The sequence below is a fragment of the Hemitrygon akajei genome, chromosome 5, assembly GCF_048418815.1.
Source record: "Hemitrygon akajei chromosome 5, sHemAka1.3, whole genome shotgun sequence".
NCBI classification, from domain to species: domain Eukaryota; kingdom Metazoa; phylum Chordata; class Chondrichthyes; order Myliobatiformes; family Dasyatidae; genus Hemitrygon; species Hemitrygon akajei.
Genome location: NC_133128.1, coordinates 175,820,561 through 175,843,234, shown reverse-complemented (window position 1 = coordinate 175,843,234; position 22,674 = coordinate 175,820,561). Strand labels below are relative to the sequence as shown.

General features: G+C 41.6%; 1 protein-coding gene across 4 annotated transcripts in view; it reads left to right on the top strand.

Annotated features, from left to right (window-relative positions):
• Positions 1 to 22,674, top strand: part of LOC140728501 (kalirin) — a 723,603-nt gene that overhangs the window by 344,791 nt on the left and 356,138 nt on the right. For all 4 annotated transcript variants that reach the window (XM_073047309.1, XM_073047304.1, XM_073047303.1 and 1 more), the window contains exon 10: positions 15,763 to 15,885. In XM_073047309.1, the coding sequence (XP_072903410.1) occupies positions 15,763 to 15,885 (123 nt within the window). The remainder of the gene's footprint in view (positions 1 to 15,762; positions 15,886 to 22,674) is intronic.

Genomic DNA, 22,674 nt, shown 5'->3' with positions numbered 1-22,674 from the left:
GTGCCCTCATTGCTGAGACTAGCTGCTAAAAGTTCACCTTTTAATGTTACACGCACAAAATCATTGGAAAATGAACAGCAGAGCATGCCTGTGTAAAGTGACAGGACATTAATATATCAAAATACCAAACTGGAAGCATGGTTCATGATAGCAGATGACAGAGGGGAAATACAGAGCTATCAATGTACAATAATTGCTGTGACACTGATGCTTACGTTTCTTTGGCATTTCTAAAATAATGATCAGGTAATGGATGATGGAGGTGGTTCATATATTGTAATTATAACTGAAACTGGGTTGAAGTAGACATGTCAGAGTAATCCAAGGTGTCTGGTTCACTACAATTCCCCCTTGTGGTGGGAAGACATGAAAATTGGATTTCCATCAAAAACTTTGGAAAGTTATGCAGGGAGTCAGCCACAGTCGAATCGGGAATTCAAATAGTCAAGGATTGATGTTTGGAACCATTGGCATTGGGTTTAATTTCCCCATCCACAGACAAGGAATGGTGCCAGTTGATGTAGGAGGCACACAAATGCAACACAGAATGGAAAATGTCTCATTGAATGTTCAGAGAAATGCAAAGTGATCTAGAAATGACCAGCTTTACATTTTACCCAGTGATAAATCCATTTATAATTGCAATGTTTGGGTGGTGGGGTGGAGATACATCTCTACCAAAGGAGATGTAAGAGTCTCCTTCTCTCCATTAGCCTACAGCTCATCCTTGGGTAAGGCAGGACAAGTTTATTTGTATAGCACTTTTCAAACACAAGGCAGTTCAAAGTGTTTTACATAAAACAAAATATAAAAATAAAACATCAAATTTCAGACAATATAAATATTCCGATAATATTTCAGACAATATAAAGAGAATAAAACAATACAAAAAATAAATAAAAGTTACAGTGTAGGAGATTCTAATTAAAAGCTACAGCAAACAGAAAAGTTTTACGCCTCGAATTAAAGGATCTTGAAGTTGGGGCAGACTTCAGATCCTCTGGAAGGTTATTCCAGATATGTGGAGCATAGGAACTAAAAGCTGCTTCACCATGTTTAGTTTTGACCCTGGGGATGGTAAGCAGACCAACCCAGATGACCTGAGAGCTCGGGAAGTTTCATAGTGTAGCAAGAGATTGGAGATGTGTTTTGGCTCTAGACCAGTGGTTCCCAACCTTTTTTTGGCCATGCCCCACCTAATCACCTCTAAAATCCTGATGCCCCCTGTGGTGATATATAATTCTTATTATTCAAAAAGTGAACTCCTATTCACCTGGAGGAAGCCTAAAAGACCATTAACTTGGTTTAAACAAGCTTCCAAAGAACATGGCATTCATGAAAGAGAAAAATAAAAGAACCAAAGGACTGTTAAAGTTCTGAGGAAGAAATTACTAAGAAATTGTAAAAAAAAAGAACATTAAGTGATATTAAAATAATAATAATAATAATAATAAATAAATAAAACAATGCCGATTCGTTTCTACAGCATACAAAGACAGATACACCGTTTAAAAGAGATGACGCAATGTACACACCTTCACACCACCAAGAACCGAAAGCTACTGCAAAAAGCAGCATTGGCGCGACCTCGTACGAGTTTCTTACGCGTTTGGACTTGTTCATTCGTTCCTTCCTACATCAGTCAATTCATTAATTTAATTATGAAAGCCATTTGATGGTTGTAACGATGGTGATACACTATATATACAGTACATACGCAATTACACATGTACATACACACAAGTATTTTTATGTATGCATACTGTATATATACATATGTATTAACTCGCACACACACTCATACTCACACAGACTTACTAGAAAAAATTCACTGTTAATAACTCATTCTCGAATTGCCCCCCTTAAAAATCAAATTACCCCTCTGTGGGGCGTACGCCCCACGTTGGGAACCACTGCTCTGGACCATTCAGTGCTTTATAAACCAGTAGTAATATTTTAAAGTCAATCATCTGATGGACAGGAAGCCAGTGTAGTGATTTGAGACTGAGTGATGTGTTCTACTTTCTTGGTCTTAGTGAGGACTCTGGCAGCGGCGTTCTGAATGAGCTGCAGCTGTCTGAGGGATTTTTTACAGAGACCTGGGAAAATACTATCACAGTAGTCAAGCCTACTGAAAATAAATGCATGGGAGAGTTTTTCTAGATTTTGCTGAGACATAAGCTCTTTAACTCTCGCTATATTTTTAAGATGGTTGTAGACTGACTCTGCAATTGTCTTAATGCGGCAGTTAAAATTTAAGTCGGAGTCCATTGCAACAGCAAGGTTTCTGGCTTGGTTTATGGTCAGTAATGACAGGGATTCTAAGTGAGCACTGACTTGTAATCATTCTTTTTTGGCACCAAAAGCAATTATTTCAGTTTTCTCTTTGTTTAACTGCTGGAAATTTTGGCACATCCAATCAGTGATTTGTTCAATAATTTTTTAATGACCATATGCAATCACAGTCACTTGATGACACTGTTATATAAATCTGAATATCATCTGTATAATTGAGCTAAGATAAAAACACAAAATGCTGGCAGAACTCAGCAGACCAGACAGCATCTATAGGAGGAGGTAGTGACTACATTTCGGGCCGAGGGCTAAGATATTTTGTTGCTTACTGATGCACCATCAATAACTCACTCTGAGATGTAAGAAGCGAGATATCGGCTTTTATTGACTGGAAGAATGAACAACACTACATCCTGGAGAATGAGGCCGGGCTCAGGCCTCAATCGCCTTTATACAGGGGTCTGTGGGAGGAGCCACAGGAGCAGTCAGCAGGGGTCTGTGGGAGGAGCCACAGGAGCAGTCAGTAGGGGTCTGTGGGAGGAGCCACAGGAGCAGTCAGTGGGGGTCTGTGGGAGGAGCCACAGGAGCAGTCAGCAGGGGTCTGTGGGAGGAGCCACAGGAGCAGTCAGCGGGGGTCTGTGGGAGGAGCCACAGGAGCAGTCAGCGGGGGTCTGTGGGAGGAGCCACAGGAGCAGTCCAGACAGGTATATGTAGTTCACCACACTTACCATGATTTGAGCTAGAGGGAGCATGTATATAGTAGACAGAAGAGGCCCTAGTATGGACCCTTGAGGCACTCACATATCATTTTTCTTCCGTCAGACATGCAGCTCCCAATCAATACAAAATAGACCCTACCTGTAAATACAATTTAAACCACTTCAAGACTGTACCAGAAGGATCCACCTATTTTCCAAGTCTGTCCAGTAACATGCTGTGATAAACTGTGTCAAAAGCAGCACTGAGAACCAATGGACCAAAAACTGAAATTTTACCATCAACATGGTGTAAGCGGATGTCCATTTAAAACCTTGACCAGAACAGTCTCAGTACTGTGGTGTTGTCGAAATCCAAACTGGAAAACGTCCATATAGTTGTTTAGTCCCAAACAGCTGTTAGGTTGCTGATAAACAACCTTTTCAATAACTTTACTTAAATGTGGTAAGTTTGATATAGGCCTGTAGTTATTAATTGCTGAGGATTACTGAGGCATCGAGGACTAGCATCTACTTAGCCCCTCGGTCAGGGTCACGTGAAACCATGGGAGCAGATGGTTGATGGTCATATGAACAGCTGGTGCATATCACAAGTCCTGGTTATGCAACCACTGACGCCATGCAAACAATCTCTGAAGGGATAGTGGCTAGGGTCAACTGTCTTGTAAAGACACTGCCCAGAAGAAGGAAATGGCAAACCACTTCTGTAGAATTTTCCAAGAGCAATCATGGACCATGATCACCCATACCATATGACGCAGTACATAATGATGATTATGACATGGTTAAATTCCACATCTGGGAGGAGCAGTGTTGGGCCTGTAGAGTTATGCCTAGATATATCAAAGAAAGAATATTTACAGTGAGTAGTGCACACGGATCGGGGCTGAAGAAGCACTAATATTTTGCAGGCTTGTAGGTTTACAGAAGGTTACAAACATAGAAAGGGAAAAGGTCATAGAAAATGCAGCAGAGTTGAGAACTTTAGATCAATAAACATTGGCTGATGAATGATGGCGCCCCTGTATGGTTTATTTATGGGGAGTAGAATTTTAGCTGTGCTGAAATCTTTGGAGAATGGGTGTCTAGCCAGGAGAGTATTAAAATGTTAAAAATACTTAAAGCATGAATTGTGATTTCAGCAGCAGCTGGACAGAGGCAGAAGCAGAGATTGCAATGTTACATGAGTGGAAATAGGTAGCTTTTCCAATTGAAAATGTATACAGGAGAAGAAATTCATCCCAGAATTTTAAAAAAAGCGCCTAATAAGATAATTAGTTGAACCCTCACAAAACATCAGGCCCTGATGGTGTACGTGATGAGGTTCTGAAGACCTGTGCCAACCAACTGTCGGGTGTGCTGAAGGACATCTTCAATCTCTCACTGTTACAAAAGGGCGACAGTCATACCTGTCCCCACAAAGAGTGGGGTGAGCTGCCTCAATGAATATCACCCAGTGGCACTCATATCTAATGTAATGAGAGTCTGATCATGGTTAGAATCAACTGCTGCCTAAGCAAGGACTTGGGTCCACTGCAATTTGCGTATTGACACAATGGGTCTACAACTAATGCAATCTCACTGGCTGTCCGTGTGTTTCACCTGGACAATAGCAATGCCTATGTCAGGCTGCTGCTTATTGACTATAGCTAAGCATTCAACACAATCATACCTGCAGTTCCAATAAACAGGCTCTGAAACATGAGCCTCTGTACCTCCCTCTGCAACTGGATTTTTGACTTCCTCGCTGGGAGACCACGATCTGTGCGGATCAGAATTGACACCTTGTCCTCGCTGACAATCAACACCGCCGCACTGCAAGGATACGTGCTTAGCCCACTGCTCTACTCTCCCTGTTCCCAGGAATGTGTGGCCAGGCATATCTCAAACGCCATCTATAAATTTGCTGACAACATATCTATTGTTGGAAGAATTTCAGATGGTGAGGAGGAGGTGTACGGGAGTGAGATAGATCAGCTGTTTGAGTGGTGTTACAGCAACAACCTTGCATTCAGCATCAACAATAGCAAGGAATTGATTGTGGTCTTCAGGAAGGGGAAGTCTATGGAACGCACACCGGTGATCATTGAGGGATTATAAGTGGAATCGATGAGTAGTTTCAAGTTCCTGGGTGTCAACATTTTTGGCCCAATATATTGATGCAATTACAAAGAAGGCATGGCAGTGGCTTCACTACATTAGGAGTTTGAGGAGACTTGGTATGACACCAAAGGCACTCTCACATTTCTGGAGATGTGCTGTGGAGAGCATTCTAACTGGTTGCATCATCATTCTGGTATAGAAGTGCTACTGCACAGGACCGATAGAGCTGCAGAAAGTCGTAAACCCTGCCGGCTTTATCATGGTTACTAGCCTCACAGAATCTGAACACCTTCAGTTAATAATGCCTCAAAAAGGTGGCGTCAATCATTAAGGACCCCCATCATCCAGAGCAATGTCTCTTCTCATTGCTACCATCAAGGAAAAGGTACTAGAGCCTGAAGACACACACTTAACATTTCAGGAACATGCACAACATGCTGGAGGAATTCAGCAGGTCAGGCAGCATCCGTGGAAACAAACAATCAACGTTTCGGGCCGAGACCCTTCGTCAGGACCCCAGATGCTTTGACCCCAGCATCCGCAGAGTATTTTGTGTTTAACATTTCAGGAACAGCTTCTTCCCCTCCACTATCAGATTTCTAAATGGACAATGAACCCACGAACACTACCTCACTATTTTTCCCTCTTTTTTGAAACCGCTTATATAGTTTAATTTTCTTTTTCATATATGTTTATTGTAATTTATAATTTTTATTATTATGTATTACAATGTACTGCTGCTACTAAACAACAAACTTCACAACTTATGCCAATGATATTACACCTGATTCTGATTCTGAAGGACAAAGAATTTAGAATGGGGTGTAGTTTGATGTTTTTATTCTTCCAGTATTTAAAGTAAATGGAAGTTCATCAATGAGTAGATATCAGACAATAATGAGGCTGCAAATTGCTCAGAAAGGCAAATGTTGTTTGGAAAAGCAATAAAAAAAGCAACTGAATTATATCAAGAGACACAGTATGGATATGAGGAAGATGCCATGAAGATACAAAGAGTTAAGAATGGTGAAGATACCAGGAAAAGCCATGGTGGGAAAAACACTAATTAAGTGACCCCACTGCTTCAGAACTATATTGTAGAGAGGGGTATTTGCAATTAGTCATGTTGTTGATAATGTCAGTCTGTAATGATGTCAGGAAACATGATTATTTGGAGTGGTATGGAATGATAGTGAACCAAGATCATAGTAACAAAAGTTGTTATTTGTTCCTTTATGTTACTGGAATGGAAACACATTTGGAAGTATTTAAGCACAAAGCTGTGGCAAAAATAAGGACAGGTTTAGTAAGTAACAACATGTGCAATCACTTGGAGAGGAAAGATAGTTTCAAGATGGCAAAGTATTGATTGAAAAGTAATAATTTAAAGTACCAGTAATTATAGAGGGGCAAGATGGAGTTTGGGTGTGTAACAGTTTAACAGAAATAGAATTAATGGAACAGGAGGTGGCTCTCAACAATCGGTCGGGTCGGATAGTCCTGTGAATTATTAGTCTTAAAAGGGGCAAATGTTGTGCAGTGGAGAATCATACTTTAATCCTTCTAAACATCAGTGACTAGCCAATGATGTTGTGTCAACATCTTAACCTACTCCAAGCTAAATCTAACGCTTCCCTTCTACATTGTTCTTTCATCCATAGGCCTCTCTAAGAGTCTCTTATATGTCCTAATGTATCTGCCTCCAGCACCACTCCTGGCATTGTGTTCTGTGCACACAACACTCTCCGTGTAAAAGAAAACCTTCCCTGACATACCCCAATACTTCCCTCCAATCACCTTAAAATTATGGCTTTTGCATTAGTTATAGCCACCCTGGGAAAAAGGCACTGATTTTCAACTCTATCAATGCCTCTTATCATCTCATATACAGTACTTCTATCAAGTCACCACTCATTCTCTGTTACTTCACTCAATCTTTCCTCATAAGACAAGGTCTCGAATCCATCCTGGTAAATCTCCTCTTTAAAGCTTCCATATCCTTCCTATATGAGGTGGCAGCTGAAAACAATACTCCAAGTGTGATTTAACCAGAGTCTTATAGAGCTGCAACATTACCTCACAGCTCTTGAATTCAATCCCCGATTAATGAAGGCCAACATATGGGGTCCCAGAACACATCCCATATTCCATCATTCTTTTAATATCCAAAACTCAATCAATATCTATTTTAAATACTTTCTTGATTGAGTATGTTGAATAAAGAATTCCACAATTTCACCACTGTGAAAATATTTAGTTTCATCTGAGTCTCAAATAACATAATTGCACTCTTTGTTTTCTGTTTGCTAACCAATCCTAAATCCACATAACATATGATCACATATGGTTAGATTTGTTCAGTGATCTCAAGTGTGGTTTCTTATTGAAAGTCTTGAGAAAAATTCAATTATATCTCATCCCCTGGTGCCTCTTTATCTATTCTGCTAGTTATAATCTCAATATGATTTGTCAACATGATTTCCTTTTTCATAACTACCGGTTAACTCTGCCCAGTCCTATTGTTATCCTTCGTGTGATCTGTTACCATGCTCATCATAATAGTTTTGAGCTTTTTCCATGCTTGGTAGGTTAATTGGTCATTGTAAATTGACCCATGATTAGGCTAGGATTAGATTGTGGCACAGCTCAAAGGGCTGAGAGGACCTATTCCACTCTGTATCTCAAAAAAGATCTGTGGAAGTTGAGAGGGTAATGTCCAATGCTTCTACTATCTTCAAAGCCATCTCTTTCAGAATCCTAGGTTGCAGCCAATTAGGACTGGGTAATTTATTAACACTCTTCCATTAATTTCTCTGATATTTTGTTATTTATGTTGAAATTTTTTCAACTTCACATTCACTTGAAAACTATTGTTCTCCACTATTCCAAATAGTTTTTCAAGCAATTCTGTGAAGACAGATGCAAAAAATGTTTAATTTCCCAGGCATTTCTATGTTTGCCAATTCTAAATTAACAAGGGATGCGTTTTATTTTCAGTGGTCTTTCCTTCTATAACAGCTCTTACAAGCTGCTCTTAGTTTTCTCACAGCATTATTCCCAAATTCTCTTTTCTCTCTCCTTAGTAACTTCTTGATCATCCTGGAACTGAGAGAAAATAGTAAATAATTCTACTATTTCCGACAACATATTTAAGAGGTAGTTAGACAGGCACACAGATAGGCAGGAAGGCCGTGGACCAATGTACACAAATGGGATTAGTCTAAACTGACATTATGATCTGCACGGACATCAGGACAGAGGAACTTCGGCTTGTGTGGTATTGTTCTCCGATCTATGTTTGTAGAATCCAGGACTAAAGAGTTATATAAAGTTATATAACCAAAGAGTTATGAGCCAGGACTTTTAGGAATGAAATTAGAAATGCACCTAGACAGAAAACAGAGAAACTTCAAACTCACATCTACAAACAGAGATAGGATTGGCTGGAATTGTTAATTTTAAATCTGAAATCTACAGAATTTTGTGAAAAAAAGTATTAAAAATAAAAGGCAGTGCCCAAAATATAGAGCTGGATCATTAGTTCAAGGTGTTAAAGGATCCACTTCTGCTCCTGCATTATTTTCATTTTCTATATTCTTCAGGCAAAAATTATCATAAAAGCAGATTATGTCATTGTTACTCTGTCAATGCTTATGGACATCAATTGCAAAGAATGACTAGGTCAGGTCTTCTCACTCGCCACAGGGGTCGCCTGCCACTCATTTCTAACTCATCACCTGCGGACCATTTAAACCCAGCTCTCATCCACAGTTCCCTCATACAAACCAGCCAGCTTCAACCAGTTGTTCTGAGTTGCCTTGTTGCCTGTGGTATTTCATATTGGCTCTCTCTTGTTTTGGGCCCTTCGTGGCTTGTTATTTTTGTAGTTTATTATTAAAGCTATCGTTCATTGTTGAACCGTCTCTGCTGCTCTGCTTTTGGGTCAAGCCTCCTCTACATTTCCTGACAGGAGGAATAAACCAGCGATTAAACCAGCAGAGTTTATTTGCCTGAAGGAAGTCATCCGTCGACGTGTGCACATGATCAAGAAGCAGCTGGGAACCATTGACCATCTGCTCGCTCCTCTCCAGCTCAATACAGTAACTCCACACCAGTCAACTTTCTCCCTCGGAGACCCCGATTCTTGTGCCCTGAATGGATCCCCATCGCGATGCCGCAGCGTCCTGTCCCACTGTGTCTTGCACTTTGAACTCTGGCCATCTCCGTATTTTACAGACCGAGTCAAGATTGCCTTTGTCGTCTCTCTCTTGACTGGGTGAGCTCTGACCTGGGCTGCCAGTAAATGGGACAATAAGTCCCCCATCTGCAACCAACATGAAGATTCACCGCTGAGTGTTTGATCATCCAGGAAGTGGAAGGGGGGCAGTGGACTGGACTCTTCGCCTGCGTCAAGGATCACACTCAGTACTGGATTACACCGTGGAATTCAGGAACCTCGTGGCAGAGAGCAGCTGGAATGCAGAAGCACTACTGACCCATGACCATCATGACCTCTCAGAAAGACAAGCTGTCTACCTGGGAGAGATCCACCGACCTTGAAAGCCTCATCACTCCAGCTCTCCATATTGACAAGCCAAAACACCAGCCAGAGCCCCACTTCTGTTCCCAGAACCATTTCAGGCTGCAGGGCCCTCATCATCAATGCCTCCAGAAGCCACACAGTCAGATCACCCTTAACACTCCCCCAAGCGCAGGAGTGTCACTGGAGAAACAACTGTATGCTTACTGCAGAGCAGCCGATTACTCTGAGGTATAGGAGAGAATTAGGCCATTTGGCCCATCGAGTCTGCTCTGCCATTTAAATGCCCACTCCATCTGGTAAACAACACTACCAGGTAAAGACAAGGGGCCTGCTGTCTGGTAAGCTGCCCCCCGCCAGCCCCTCAATACAGCACCATAGCCCCATTCAATCTCTCCACACCCCAACGGCTCCTTGCACATACAGTAAGAGGTTCTGCTGGATTCTGGCAGAGCAGGCAACTTTGTGGACTGGACTCTGTGTATGCAGCATGGACTCCCTGCCATCTATTCTCCCTCTTCCCCTCCAAACCGTGAATGACCACATTGCCAAAGCGCTACAACAAGGCTTCATTCGACCATCCCAGTCCCCAGCCAGTGCAGGGTTCTCCTTTGTCAATGGTGGGGCCTCCATCCCTGCTTCGACCAATGTAGGCTCAACGAAGTTGCCATTAAGAACTGCTACCCTCTCCGCTAGATGGATAGCACATTCAAAGCACTCTGTTGGGCCTGATTTACATCCTTTCACCCCAAAGCATGACCATAGACCCAGAGGAAGCATGTGCAGTTGTTGGATGGCCCCGGCCATGCTCCTTCAAACGGTTACAGTGCTTCTTGGCCTTCTCCAACTTCTGCTGCTGTTTCAGAAGAAACTACAGCCAAACCGCTGCTCCTCTCACCTCCTTCACTACGTCACAGGTAACCTGGTCTGCTACTGTAGACCACGCTTTGAGGAGCTCAAATGATGCTTCACCACCGCTCCCAGTCTCTGCCATCCAAACCCCTCCAGACCTTTTGCGGTAGAGGTAGACGCTTCCATCTACGGTGCCAGCACCATCCTCTCCAGGTGAGGACCGGAGAGAAAGGCACACAGTTGTGTCTTCTCACACAAGTTCAACTCTACACAGCACTGTTATGGTGTAGAAGACAGAGGGCTACTTGTCATTAAATAGGCCTTGGAGGAATGGAGACATTAGTTGATAGGAAACACTGAGCCGCCTTGATCTCAAACTGGCCACCAGAACCTCATCTCCATACAACAGACCCACCAGCTCAATCCACATCAGGCTCACTGGGCCCTCTTCTTCCAGCAATTTAACTTCACCATCTTCCACTGACCTGGCTCCAAGAACACTAAAGCAGATTCCCTTTCATGATAGTTCGACCCAGTTGAAATGGAGATCGACTCTCAGCCTATCCTCACGGATCCTCGCCCCAATTGTCTGGGACCTTGAGAAATCTGCCAGGCCCTACAGCGCGAGCCTGTTCCATCCAATACACCCGACAATCCACCTGTACTTGCAGGCACCGTGTGCTGTGGCACACTCCATTGCTCACCCCTCCTTGACCATTCAGGCATATGATGGACCCTGGGTTTTCTGCAGTGCTGGTTCTGGTAGCCTACCATGATCACAAATATATGTTAGTTCGTCGCTGCCTGCCCTCAATATGCCCAGTTCATTTCCTCTAGCCAGTGGCCCTCTGAGCTCCTGTGGCCACTACCAGCCCCTCAGCACCTGTGGATTTCATCATGCATTTGCATCCTTCCAATGGGGTCAGTATGACTGATTCTCCTAGGCGGCCCACTTCATTGCCCTCTCCATGGCTTCAGGACACTATGTCAGACGGGGGCCCACAATTTATCTCCCATTTCTGGTGGGTCTTCTACTCCCTCCTCCTCACCTCAGTGAGTTTGTCCACTGGCTATTGTCTGTAGACCAACGGTCAATCAGAAAGGGCCAAGCTGCAAATGGAAGAGTTTCTGTGATGCTTCACCACCTCTAGCCCTTCCACATGGACAAAATATCTGTTCTGGGCTGAGCTGCCCCACAATCTCCACACCTCCTCTGCCACCCTTTTGAAGGGTTTCATGGCTACCAAACCCCGTTGACCCCACGGAGAAGCCAATGGTGGAGGTCCTGTCCACCAAAGCCCAGTCTCACCGATGCTGAAATGCTTGGAAGAGGATACAATGGGCCATCCTAGCTGTCAACTATGCCTACTGCCGCCAGGCGAGCCAATGTCGATGCCCAGCCAGACTACTCCAGTGTGGGGACCTTGTCTGGCTGTCCACCCGAACTCTCCCTTTGCGCACCAACTCTCTTAAGCTCTTGCCCTGGTTGATTGGTTCCTTCAAGATTACCCATTGCCTCAATCCAGTCACATACCATCTGCAGCTGCCACCATCCCTCAGGATCACAACTACCTTCCAGGTGTCCTGCCTCAAGCCCATTGTCCACAGACCACCCGAGCATACACCTCTAGAGCCTAGTATCATGGAAGGTGGTCTAGTCATATTAAGCATCTGTTCTGTCTTGTTTCATGGCCCCTCATGGCTTGTTATTTTTCAATTCTATTATTAAAGTTATCGTTCATCATTGAATCATCTCCGCTGCTCTGCTTTTAGATCAAGTCTTCTCTACATTTCCCGACAGACGGCTGTGTTGGCTTACGTGTCCTACATGTGTGGTCCTTATCTGTTGGGTTTGCCAGATCAATAGAAATCGCAGACCCTTCTTCAGGGAAAAGTTGTCCAAGTTCAAATAGTCGCCCCATGCATAAATCAAATACTTGTAGCATTGTAGCTGACATGAACTTTTTAAAGTGAACATGAGGGTGAGCTCTACTTGTGCTGCAGTTGCTTCTCTTCCCTCATGAATTAAATTATTACAATAAGGACTACAGTAGAGTGATAGATCTTATGCCAACATACCAGACTTCTTAATCACAATCTCTGTGCATGTCTGGTCCCAAGAGGCAGACAGAACAACAGAGGTGACAGTGCAGTAGGAGAGTAGATTTCCTGAAATATATCACTATTCCCTTCTTCTTGTGATATCTAAATTTGATACTTCCATGCCAATAGCAGACTTCATGAACTTTCATGTGAGGTTCAAGAAGGTGATTAACACCACCTTCTCAAGGACAGTTGAGTAAGGACAAAATTCCTTGCAGAATCCTCATTTATTAGGCTGTTCATAATTACCATTTGTCTGTATTTCCATTGTTTAAAATCTCTAATGACAAATACTTCTTCAATAATTCAAAATATGTTGATTTTGTTTATATTTTCATGCTATTATATCATTTTTTGCATGGGAGTTTGATGTTTTTCTTTGGGTAGATTGGTTCCATGGTTCTTGTTTCATGGCTGTCTGTGGGGAAGACAAACTTTAGGGTTGTATACTGCATACGTATTTTGATAAATAAATGTACTTTGAACTTCAAACTTTTTACTTGTGTGCTACCACTTTTCACTCCTTGTCCTTTTCCAATGGGAACTTTAGCAAGAAATACCTCAGCTTTTTCTTAATATTGGCCTTTTGAAGTTATTTTTCAGCTAAAATCTAGCTGCACTCAAACAAATCATGTTCTGACTCAACCTGATAGGGTCTGGTAACTGCTATCCAAATAATCTGCCATCAGTCACTTATAGCATAAACCAAAATATTCAATTCAAATACTAAAATGCTGTGTCATGTGTTCAGATTTGAGGCTGATTGACAACTTTAGCACTGGACAGACATACGTCGATTTTATGAAGCTAATATTTTGAAGTATAAATCAATCATCTTTTTGAATGTTTGGCCGATTTTAAGTAATTGTTGAGACTTTACTCAAATGGAACTTTGAAAAGAATTCCCCGAGATGGATAGTATGTGTAATAATTGACTAAAAGATTTAGAAGCATCTAATCAAAAACCTACCATAGCAATAATGTTAGCATTATAGTTAAAACTAATATTTTCCACAAATGAATTTGTATGATCTAAAACTATAGTAACATTTAGATTTATTTATTTACTTCCTTAATGAACCTTATGTTTACAATTGGTGTCTTTACAATTGGTTTTCTTTTGACTTCAAAATGAACGCTAATGAATCATAGAATACAACCAATATATGAAGCAATTTCAAAAAGCATCTTAACTAAAATGGCTCAGATTTTGACCAGTTTTGCATGCAATTCCACTCAGAACTGCCTTTATTTCTCAACAAAAATGCCAGCATAGGGAGCCCCATGCATGGGCAGTGAGAAGGGTCTTGCATGCCATTTTCTCTCTGTCACTCTGTCATTGAACTTCAGGTTGAGTCTAATGGCAGGGTAGAACTTGCTGAGGTCTCCACCGCTTGGTTAGTTAATCTGGTCTAGGATTTATTAACCAATTCATTTGAATGGGAATTGTAGGCTGCAGGTGAGAAAGGTAAGAATAAAGCAGCTTTAACAAAAAAAGATTTGATGATTTTAACGTTTTATCTATTCTGTCATGTTTTGATCTTATATTTCTACAAATCCATATTTTTACAAAATTCATTTCTCATTGTTCTTGATTCAGAATCACTGCAAAACCAAAACGGTTGTAACAGATGGCGGTTCTCAGAGTGTGTTTTTCCTGGGTGTTAACAGAGGGTATTAAAATGAAAGGGAAAACTTGTGAGGGGGCAGATTTTAGTGGTAGACCTGATAACTGGGATAACATTAGAACTCAACAAAAGGTAACAAAACAGATAGTAAAAAGAAGGTTAAAAAAGCGATGAAGTCAAAGTAACAAAGTACATGAAGAAGGACGTATTTAAGTATATGAAGAGAGAGGTCCAAATGAACATTGCCCCCTTGGGGAATGAGTTATGGGAAACAAGGAAACAGCAAAGGAGATATCAGAGATTTAAACAAATATTTTGCTCACTTCTTTATGGTAGAAGACACTGCAGATGTTCAATTAACATTGAGTACAACTGGGGAGGATCTAAGTACGATAACATCACTGGAGAACTGAAGAGTATCGATCTCAGAATAAGGAAAAAGCTCATTTAAATCCAGTATGAAGAATCTCTTCTGAAAGAGAGCTGTGAGCCTGGAGAACTCCCTGTCTCAGGGAGATGTGGGGGAAGAGTCTTCAGGCATATTTAAGGTTGAGATGCAGAAACATCTAATCAGTGAGGGAATCAAGAGTTAAGCAGAAAAAGCAGGAAAGCGGGCCTGAGGAATATCAGATCAGCTATGAATCTGTTGAATGGTGGAGCATCCTCAAGGGCCCAAACAGCCTGCTGTTCCAGCTTGTTATCATCCTACTGTGGAGTTTCATAAGTAGGGATGACTCGGATCCATCTTTATGATTTAGTATGTTGGTAAAGGCCCTACCACCACTTAGGACCTTACTGCTTGGCATTAGAATCATCTACACCAACCAGACTGACATTCTGGATCTGGAAAGGGGGACATGGACGATCTCTCTCTCTCCGTCTTGATCTACGGTAGTTGGCACCCAGCTTAATGGTGCATTACCGCCACCTTCTGCTCCGGAGTGTGTGACAGATTCCAATTCTAAATCCCTTCACCCAATCACACACACACACACACATACCCTAACCTACATTTTATCCTCCCATCTTTGGCCATCCTGGTACCCTATTCCTGTTCATCCATCATATCCTATAAATGGAAGATGGAAGATGAGCAGTCAGAAAAATATGGGCTAATGTTATACCTGGATCATTGGCCAATGGAACCAGAATCATAATTTAATGAACAAACATTTACCTAAGGGATATGCAGAAATGACAAAGAAAATCTGATAATATAACCAAAAGATAGTTTTAATTCTCTGAAGATTGAGCATCAATTTTTGCTTTATTTCTTTCTGTATATTAACTATTGCTATTGCTATCAATTTATTTTTAATGATTCTTAATAGTGGTGCTTCATATATTTATCACAAATCAGCATGTATCCCCAGTTAGCTATTGACTTGTTGAACTGATTCAAAAACTTCCTCTGACCAAATTACAATAAAATGCTTGCAGAATTTTATTCTTAACACTATGTATTTTAAAGGTTTGTTTCTGCTGGTTTCTCTGCTAATGTACCATCACTTTTTTTTATTTTCAGGTTTTGGACTGGATTGAAAACCATGGAGAAGCATTTCTTAGCAAGCACACTGGGGTTGGAAAGTCACTTCACAGAGCACGTGCTCTTCAAAAGAGGCATGATGATTTTGAAGAAGTAGCCCAGGTTTGAAGACTATTTAATGTCATATTGTAGTGTTAAATCCTTATTACTTGGCTAGGTTTACCATGAGAATATTATTACATATAAAGGTTCCAATTCAGAGGTGATATCTTGCTTGATACCTGTCTGCTCTAAGACTTAGTAACCACCTTCTTGAGGGAGGAGATAATCCATATAACAGCTTGTGACTGCATGTCCTGATAAGTTCTCCTCTTCTCAGAAATGGGATATGAGATTTTAAATTTGTGATTGTAACTTTACAACTACAACAGAGCTACCAATTGCTCTTAAGGCCCTTTCAGTTGGTATAAGGCTTTTTCAAATTGTTGGTGCTGGGTGATGGTTTGGTTCAACTAGATAATTTCTTATGAAGATAAGTCAAAGGAACTTAAGGATGAAGTTGTAATTGAGGAGTTCTCTGACCTGCCTCTTCCAACAGCTGCTGACTGCCTCAGTTTTGATGTTTGTGTCTGTTCATTGTTCTGAGCAAGGATGTTTGGGCTGGATCTGGCACTGACAGCACTGAAGAACATGTACATGCCATGATTATCAGCAAGTTACTGGACTTCTTGCAATATTTTCATTCATCATCTGTTTAAGTAAGGAGTTTTCTGCAAGACCCCTCCCCACAGGATCCAGAGGCAAGGTGGAGTTTCTGATCCTGAAATGCTCTTGTTGGCCATAACCTTGGTCAACTAACTAAGGTTAAATAAATGACTACACTAATCCTAATTAATTCAAGCGAGCAAATTCAATGTATCCACTGGGATAATTCATGAATTCTGTTCCTCCTTTGGAACTAATACTTATCCAAACTATTTCTCTCATAACGCTATAATAGAGTTGGCCTGTTGGCCAAATGATTGATCCTTCTCTCTGCTCCAGGCAGGTGGTCTTCCTTGCAATAGTTGTTCCTCCTGCAGTTCTTGCTTATTAGTCCACTGAGTTCTCACTGTCCTGCCTCCAAAAATCTTCTTTGTTATTCCTTTCCCCAATCAGTTCAGCACTGTTGTACTTCAGTTCGAGAACACAGAACAGTACAACACAGGAACAGGCCCTTTGGTTCACAATGTTGTGCAGGACTAATGAAGTTGATAATCAAACCCCAAGCAAAACTAATCCCTTCAGCCTGCACAATGCTCATATCTTTTCATTTCCTGCACATTTATATGCCTATCTGAGAGCCTCTTGAACACCTCTATTGTCCTGCAAATGTATTCATGAAATGTGCCTGTCTCTAACTTTAAATGCTTGCCCTCTGGTACTAGAAATTTCAACCTTGGTGAAATGTTATTGGCTATCTACTCTATCTCTCTCATAAACTTGTCTCTCATAATCATAATCTATGTCTCTCATAATGTTATACACCCCTATCAAATCTCACCACCCCCCAGTCTAATAAATCAGATTCTAATTCTGAAAACACAAATATGTCCAAGCTTTCTTTATAGCACATGCCCTATAATCCTGATAAACCTATTCTGCAACTTTTTCAAAACCTCCAGATATTTCCTGTAATGGAGTGAGCAGAACTGAATGCACTATTCCAGATGTGACCTAACTAGAGTTTTGTAAAGCTGCAACATAACTTCCCAATTCCTGAACTCAAAGTTCAAAGTTCAAAATAAAATTTATTACCAGAGCACATACAATCCTGAGATCCTTTTTCCTGTGGGCATACTTAAAAAATCTATAGAATAGTCATTGTAAACAGGATCAATGTGCAAATGTAAACATACATACATAAATAAATAAATAGCAATAAATAATGAGCATGAAATAACAAGATAAAAGAGTTCTTAAATGAGTGTAGGTATCCCTTTTGTCAAGAACCTGATGGTTGAGGGGTAGCAACTGTATTTGAACCTGGTGGTGCGAGTCCTGAGACACTTGTACCTTCTTCTTGATGGCAGCAGTGAGAAAAGAGCGTGACCTGGGTGGTGAGGATCTCTAATGATGGATGATGCTTTTCTATAACAATGTTTCAAGTAAGTGGTTGGGAGGGTTTTACCTGTGATGGACTGGGCTGAATCCACTACCATTTGTAAGACTTTCCACTCAAAGGCATTGGTGTTTCTATACCAGGCCATAAAGCTGCCAGTCAGTATACTTTGCACTACACATCTATAGACGTTTGCCAAGTTTTTTGATGACATGCCGAATCTCCGCAGATTCCTGAGGAAGAAGAGTTGCTGTCATGTTTTCTTTGCAATTATATTTATATGATGGGTCCAGGACAGGTCCTCTGTGATGACACCCAGGAATTTAAGGTTACTGACCCTCTCCACCTCTGATGCTCCGATGAGTATTAGCTCATGGACTTCTGGTTTCCTACTCCTGAAGTCTACAATCAGATCCTTTGTCTTATTGACATTGAATGAGAGGTTGTTGCTATTACACCACTCTGCCAAATTTTCAATCTCACTCCTGTATGCTGGTTCATTACCACCTGTGATATGGCCCACAACAGTGGTGTTATCAGCAAACTTGCATATAGTGATGGAGCTGTACTTAGTCATACACTCAGTTCCTTGATTAGTAAAGGACATGTATGCCATATGCCTTCTTTACCAACCTACCAACCTGTGTTTCAGGGAGCCACAAACTTCAGCCCCAAGATCCCTCTGTTCATCAACTCTGTTACGGGTCTTGCCATTAACAGTGTACAGTACTGTCTCCTTGCAGTTGATCTACCAAAGTATAACAATCACCTTAGAAAGAGATGACATGAGATCAGAAGATGTAGAATGCTTATAGGTGGAGTTCAGAATCTGCAAGGCTTAAAAAGACCCCAAGCATGAGAAAATCTGCAGATGCTAGAAATCCTTAAAAAGAGTCTGATGAGTATTATATATGCGTCTTCAAACAGTAGCCAGGGTGTGGGCTACAAATTGCAATGGGAGATAGAAAAGGCACAAAAGAAGGGCTGTTTTGACAGTCATGGGGGATTTGAATATGCAGGAAGATTGGAAAAATCAGGTTGGCACTGGATTTCAAGAGAGGGAATTTGTAGAATGCTACGAGATGGCTTTTTAGAGCAGCTTGTGCTTGAGCCCACTGGGGAAACGGTAATTCTGGATTGGGTGTTATGTAATGACCCAGATTTGATTAGGGGGCTGAAGGCAAAGGAACCCTTGGGAGGTGGTGATTATAATATGATAGAATTCACTTTGCAGTTTGAGAGGGAGAAGTTGAAGTCAGATGTATCACTATTACAGTGGGGTAAGGGGAATTAAGGAGGCATGAGAGAGTAGCTGGCCAAAATTGATTGGAAAGGGACACCAGCAGGGCTGACAGAAAAAAAAAGGAGCATTGGCTAGATTTTCTGGGAGCAATTTGAAAGGTACAGGATCGATGAAGAAGTATTCTAAAGAGAGAATGAGGCAACAGTGGTTAACAATAGAAGTCAAGGACAGCATAAAAGCAACAAGAGAGGACATATATATAGCAAAAATTCATGGGAAGGTGGAGGATTGGGAAGCTTTTAAAAACCAACAGAATGCAACTAAAAAGCCATAAAGAGAGAATCGATGAAATATGAAGGTAAGCTAGCCAATAAATAAAAGAGGATACAAAAAGTTTTGTGAGATATATAAAGAGTAAAAGAGATGAGAATGCTGTAGATATTGGACTGCTGTAAAATGACACTGGAAGGTTAGTAATGGGGGATAAAGAAATGGTGACAAACTTAATAAGTATTTTCCATTACTCTTCACCGTGGAAGATACAAACAGAATGCCGGAAATACAAAAGTGCCAGTGGACAGAAGTGAGTGTAGTTGCTATTATTAAGGAGAAGGTACTTGGGAAGCTGAAAAGTCTGAAGTTAGATAAGTCACTTAGACCAGTTGGACTACACCCAGGGTTCTGAGAGTGGTAGCTGAAAAGATTATGGAGACATTAGCAATGATCTTTCAAGAATCACTAGTTTCTGGAATGATCCCAGAAGACTGAAAAACTGCAAATATCTCCAAACTCTTTAAAAAGGGAGGGAGGCAGAAGAAAGGAAATTACAGGCCAGTTTGCCTGATTTCAGTGGTGGGAAGATGTTGCAGTCTGTTATTAAGGATGAGGTTTTGAGGTACTTGGAGGCACATCACAAAATCTTTGCTTTTTGCTAAGAAGAACCATTATAGCCAGTTCAAGTGAGACACTGGGCTCAGATGACTCCTGTTCACAGACACCAATTTATACTTCTCATATAAGCCAATGATGATTCTTCTACCTAATCAAAGGGCATCCCACATGTAACTTCTTATGGGTTAATGATCTCTGATTTGCAGATTATCAGCAGGGACTTCATTATGTCCATTGTTACTATATTAATCCAGAAAGAATTAGTTCTAAAAATGACAGACATCACTTCCTCCACCAGTCGGACATTTGTTTTGCCTATTGATCCACTGTCCTTGACTTGTGGTGTTCCATAAATATTTATTTCATCAGGCCAGCACCTGGTCATTCTCATAAAACCTGCACTGGGGTTTTCTAGGAGGGAAGCCAAGCGTTTCTGCATAGTTGCTAATCATGGTAGGCATTAAGACTGTTCAGATACTATGGGTGCTCTGAGGTGAATTGTCAAATTGTCTGTCTGGTTTTGTCTCATGACAGCTGACTTTATGGAGTTGATGCGAGCTTTAATACTAATTTTCTTGTGACAACATTACTCTTGCTCCATTATTTTGGGTCCAAGCTAATGGCGATAACAGAGACGGTGGTCATTCCAATAGTCATCATGTGGCAGCCCAGAACTTATTATCAAGGATAGGAAGTTGCCTTTGAGTAAGTTTTCCTTCTATCCATCCTCCCATGATCCCTTTCATCTTCCAATTCTTCCCATCCCTGAATCTACTCCCTTTTGGTGACCCCTTCTATCACGTGTTCTTTTCCAGCTGTCTTGCGCTCTTCCAACATTCTTTTGCATCCTCCTTATTTAGGTCCTCCCTACTTCCCTATATTGGGTATCTCCACAACCCACTTTTTGAGTCCCTTTGCTTCACATTTACTCTAAATTCACTTCCAAACTCCCCCCAAAGCGTTTGTGCACTCTTCAAACCTGAGTTGCCACGTTCTGAATTGAACATCGTTCTCTCAGCAGTGGGCAATGCCAGAGAGCAGTGTGGCTGATAATAGTGGCCTCATCAGCAGACAGGCTTATTGGGGTAAGGTTGGAAAAGTGTCAATATCCGTCCTATTCACACATCTTCATCCTTCTTAAAATCTATTCTTCCTTAACCTATCCCAGCCTCCCACCACTCTCAAGCTATTGCTGCTCAATCTGCAGCACTGAATTTCCCAGATAAACTGCCAACCTCACACTGCAAACAGATCAGTCTCCGCTGCTCAGACTGACAGTCACTGATGGCTCAGTTGCCTCCACAACATACCTTTCAACTCATATGACCTGTGATGCTTTTAAGCTCATGCAGTGAAAATAACATTTTCTATCCTAACCATGTATCTGTGTTCCCAGACTAAGTATTTCCAAATTTGTGCAGAAAAAGTCTTACAATTGATAAGAAAAAAGTGTAGTGACAAAGGCCATTATGAGCACCGTTATCTTCAGATCCCAGGTGCTGTTCAGAAAGAATGTTAACAATCTCATGTTAATCACTCTCTCACCTAGAGAGGGTCAGTTGTGCTGTGAGGATTACATTCCTTGACTTCTCTAGTGCCTTTAACACCATCCAGCCCAAGATCTTAAGGCACAAACTAACGGAGATGGGAGTAGAATCTCACATGGTGGATTGGATAGTGGACTACTTGACAGATAGACCTCAGTATGTGCGGTTGGGAGACTGTAGGTCTGACACGGTGGTCAGCAGCACAGGGGCGCCGCAGGGAACCGTACTCTCTCCGGTCCTGTTCACCCTGTACACATCAGACCTCCAATATAACTCGGAGTCCTGCCATGTGCAGAAGTTCGCTGATGACACGGCCATAGTGGGGTGTGTCAGGAATGGACAGGAGGAGGAGTATAGGAAACTGATACAGGACTTTGTGATATGGTGCAACTCAAACTACCTGCGTCTCAATATCACCAAGACCAAGGAGATGGTGGTGGACTTTAGGAGATCTAGGCCTCATATGGAGCCAGTGATCATTAATGGAGAATGTGTGGAGCAGGTTAAGACCTACAAGTATCTGGGAGTACAGTTAGACGAGAAGCTAGACTGGACTGCCAGCACAGATGCCTTGTGCAGGAAGGCACAGAGTCGACTGTACTTCCTAAGAAGGTTGGCGTCATTCAATGTCTGTAGTGAGATGCTGAAGATGTTCTATAGGTCAGTTGTGGAGAGCGCCCTCTTCTTTGTGGTGGCGTGTTGGGGAGGAAGCATTAAGAAGAGGGACGCCTCACATCTTAATAAGCTGGTAAGGAAGGCGGGCTCTGTCGTGGGCAAAGTACTGGAGAGTTTAACATCAGTAGCTGAGCGAAGGGCGCTGAGTAGGCTACGGTCAATTATGGATAACTCTGAACATCCTCTACATAGCACCATCCAGAGACAGAGAAGCAGTTTCAGCGACAGGTTACTATCGATGCAATGCTCCTCAGACAGGATGAAGAGGTCAATACTCCCCAATGCCATTAGGCTTTACAATTCTACCGCCAGGACTTAAGAACTTTTTAAAAGCTATTATTAATGCTTTTTGAGATAGTGATTTAGATGCATATCATATTTTTTTTACTGAGTTAAGTATTGTATGTAATTAGTTTTGCTACAACAAGTGTATGGGACATTGGAAAAAAAGTTGAATTTCCCCATGGGGATGAATAAAGTATCTATCTATCTAT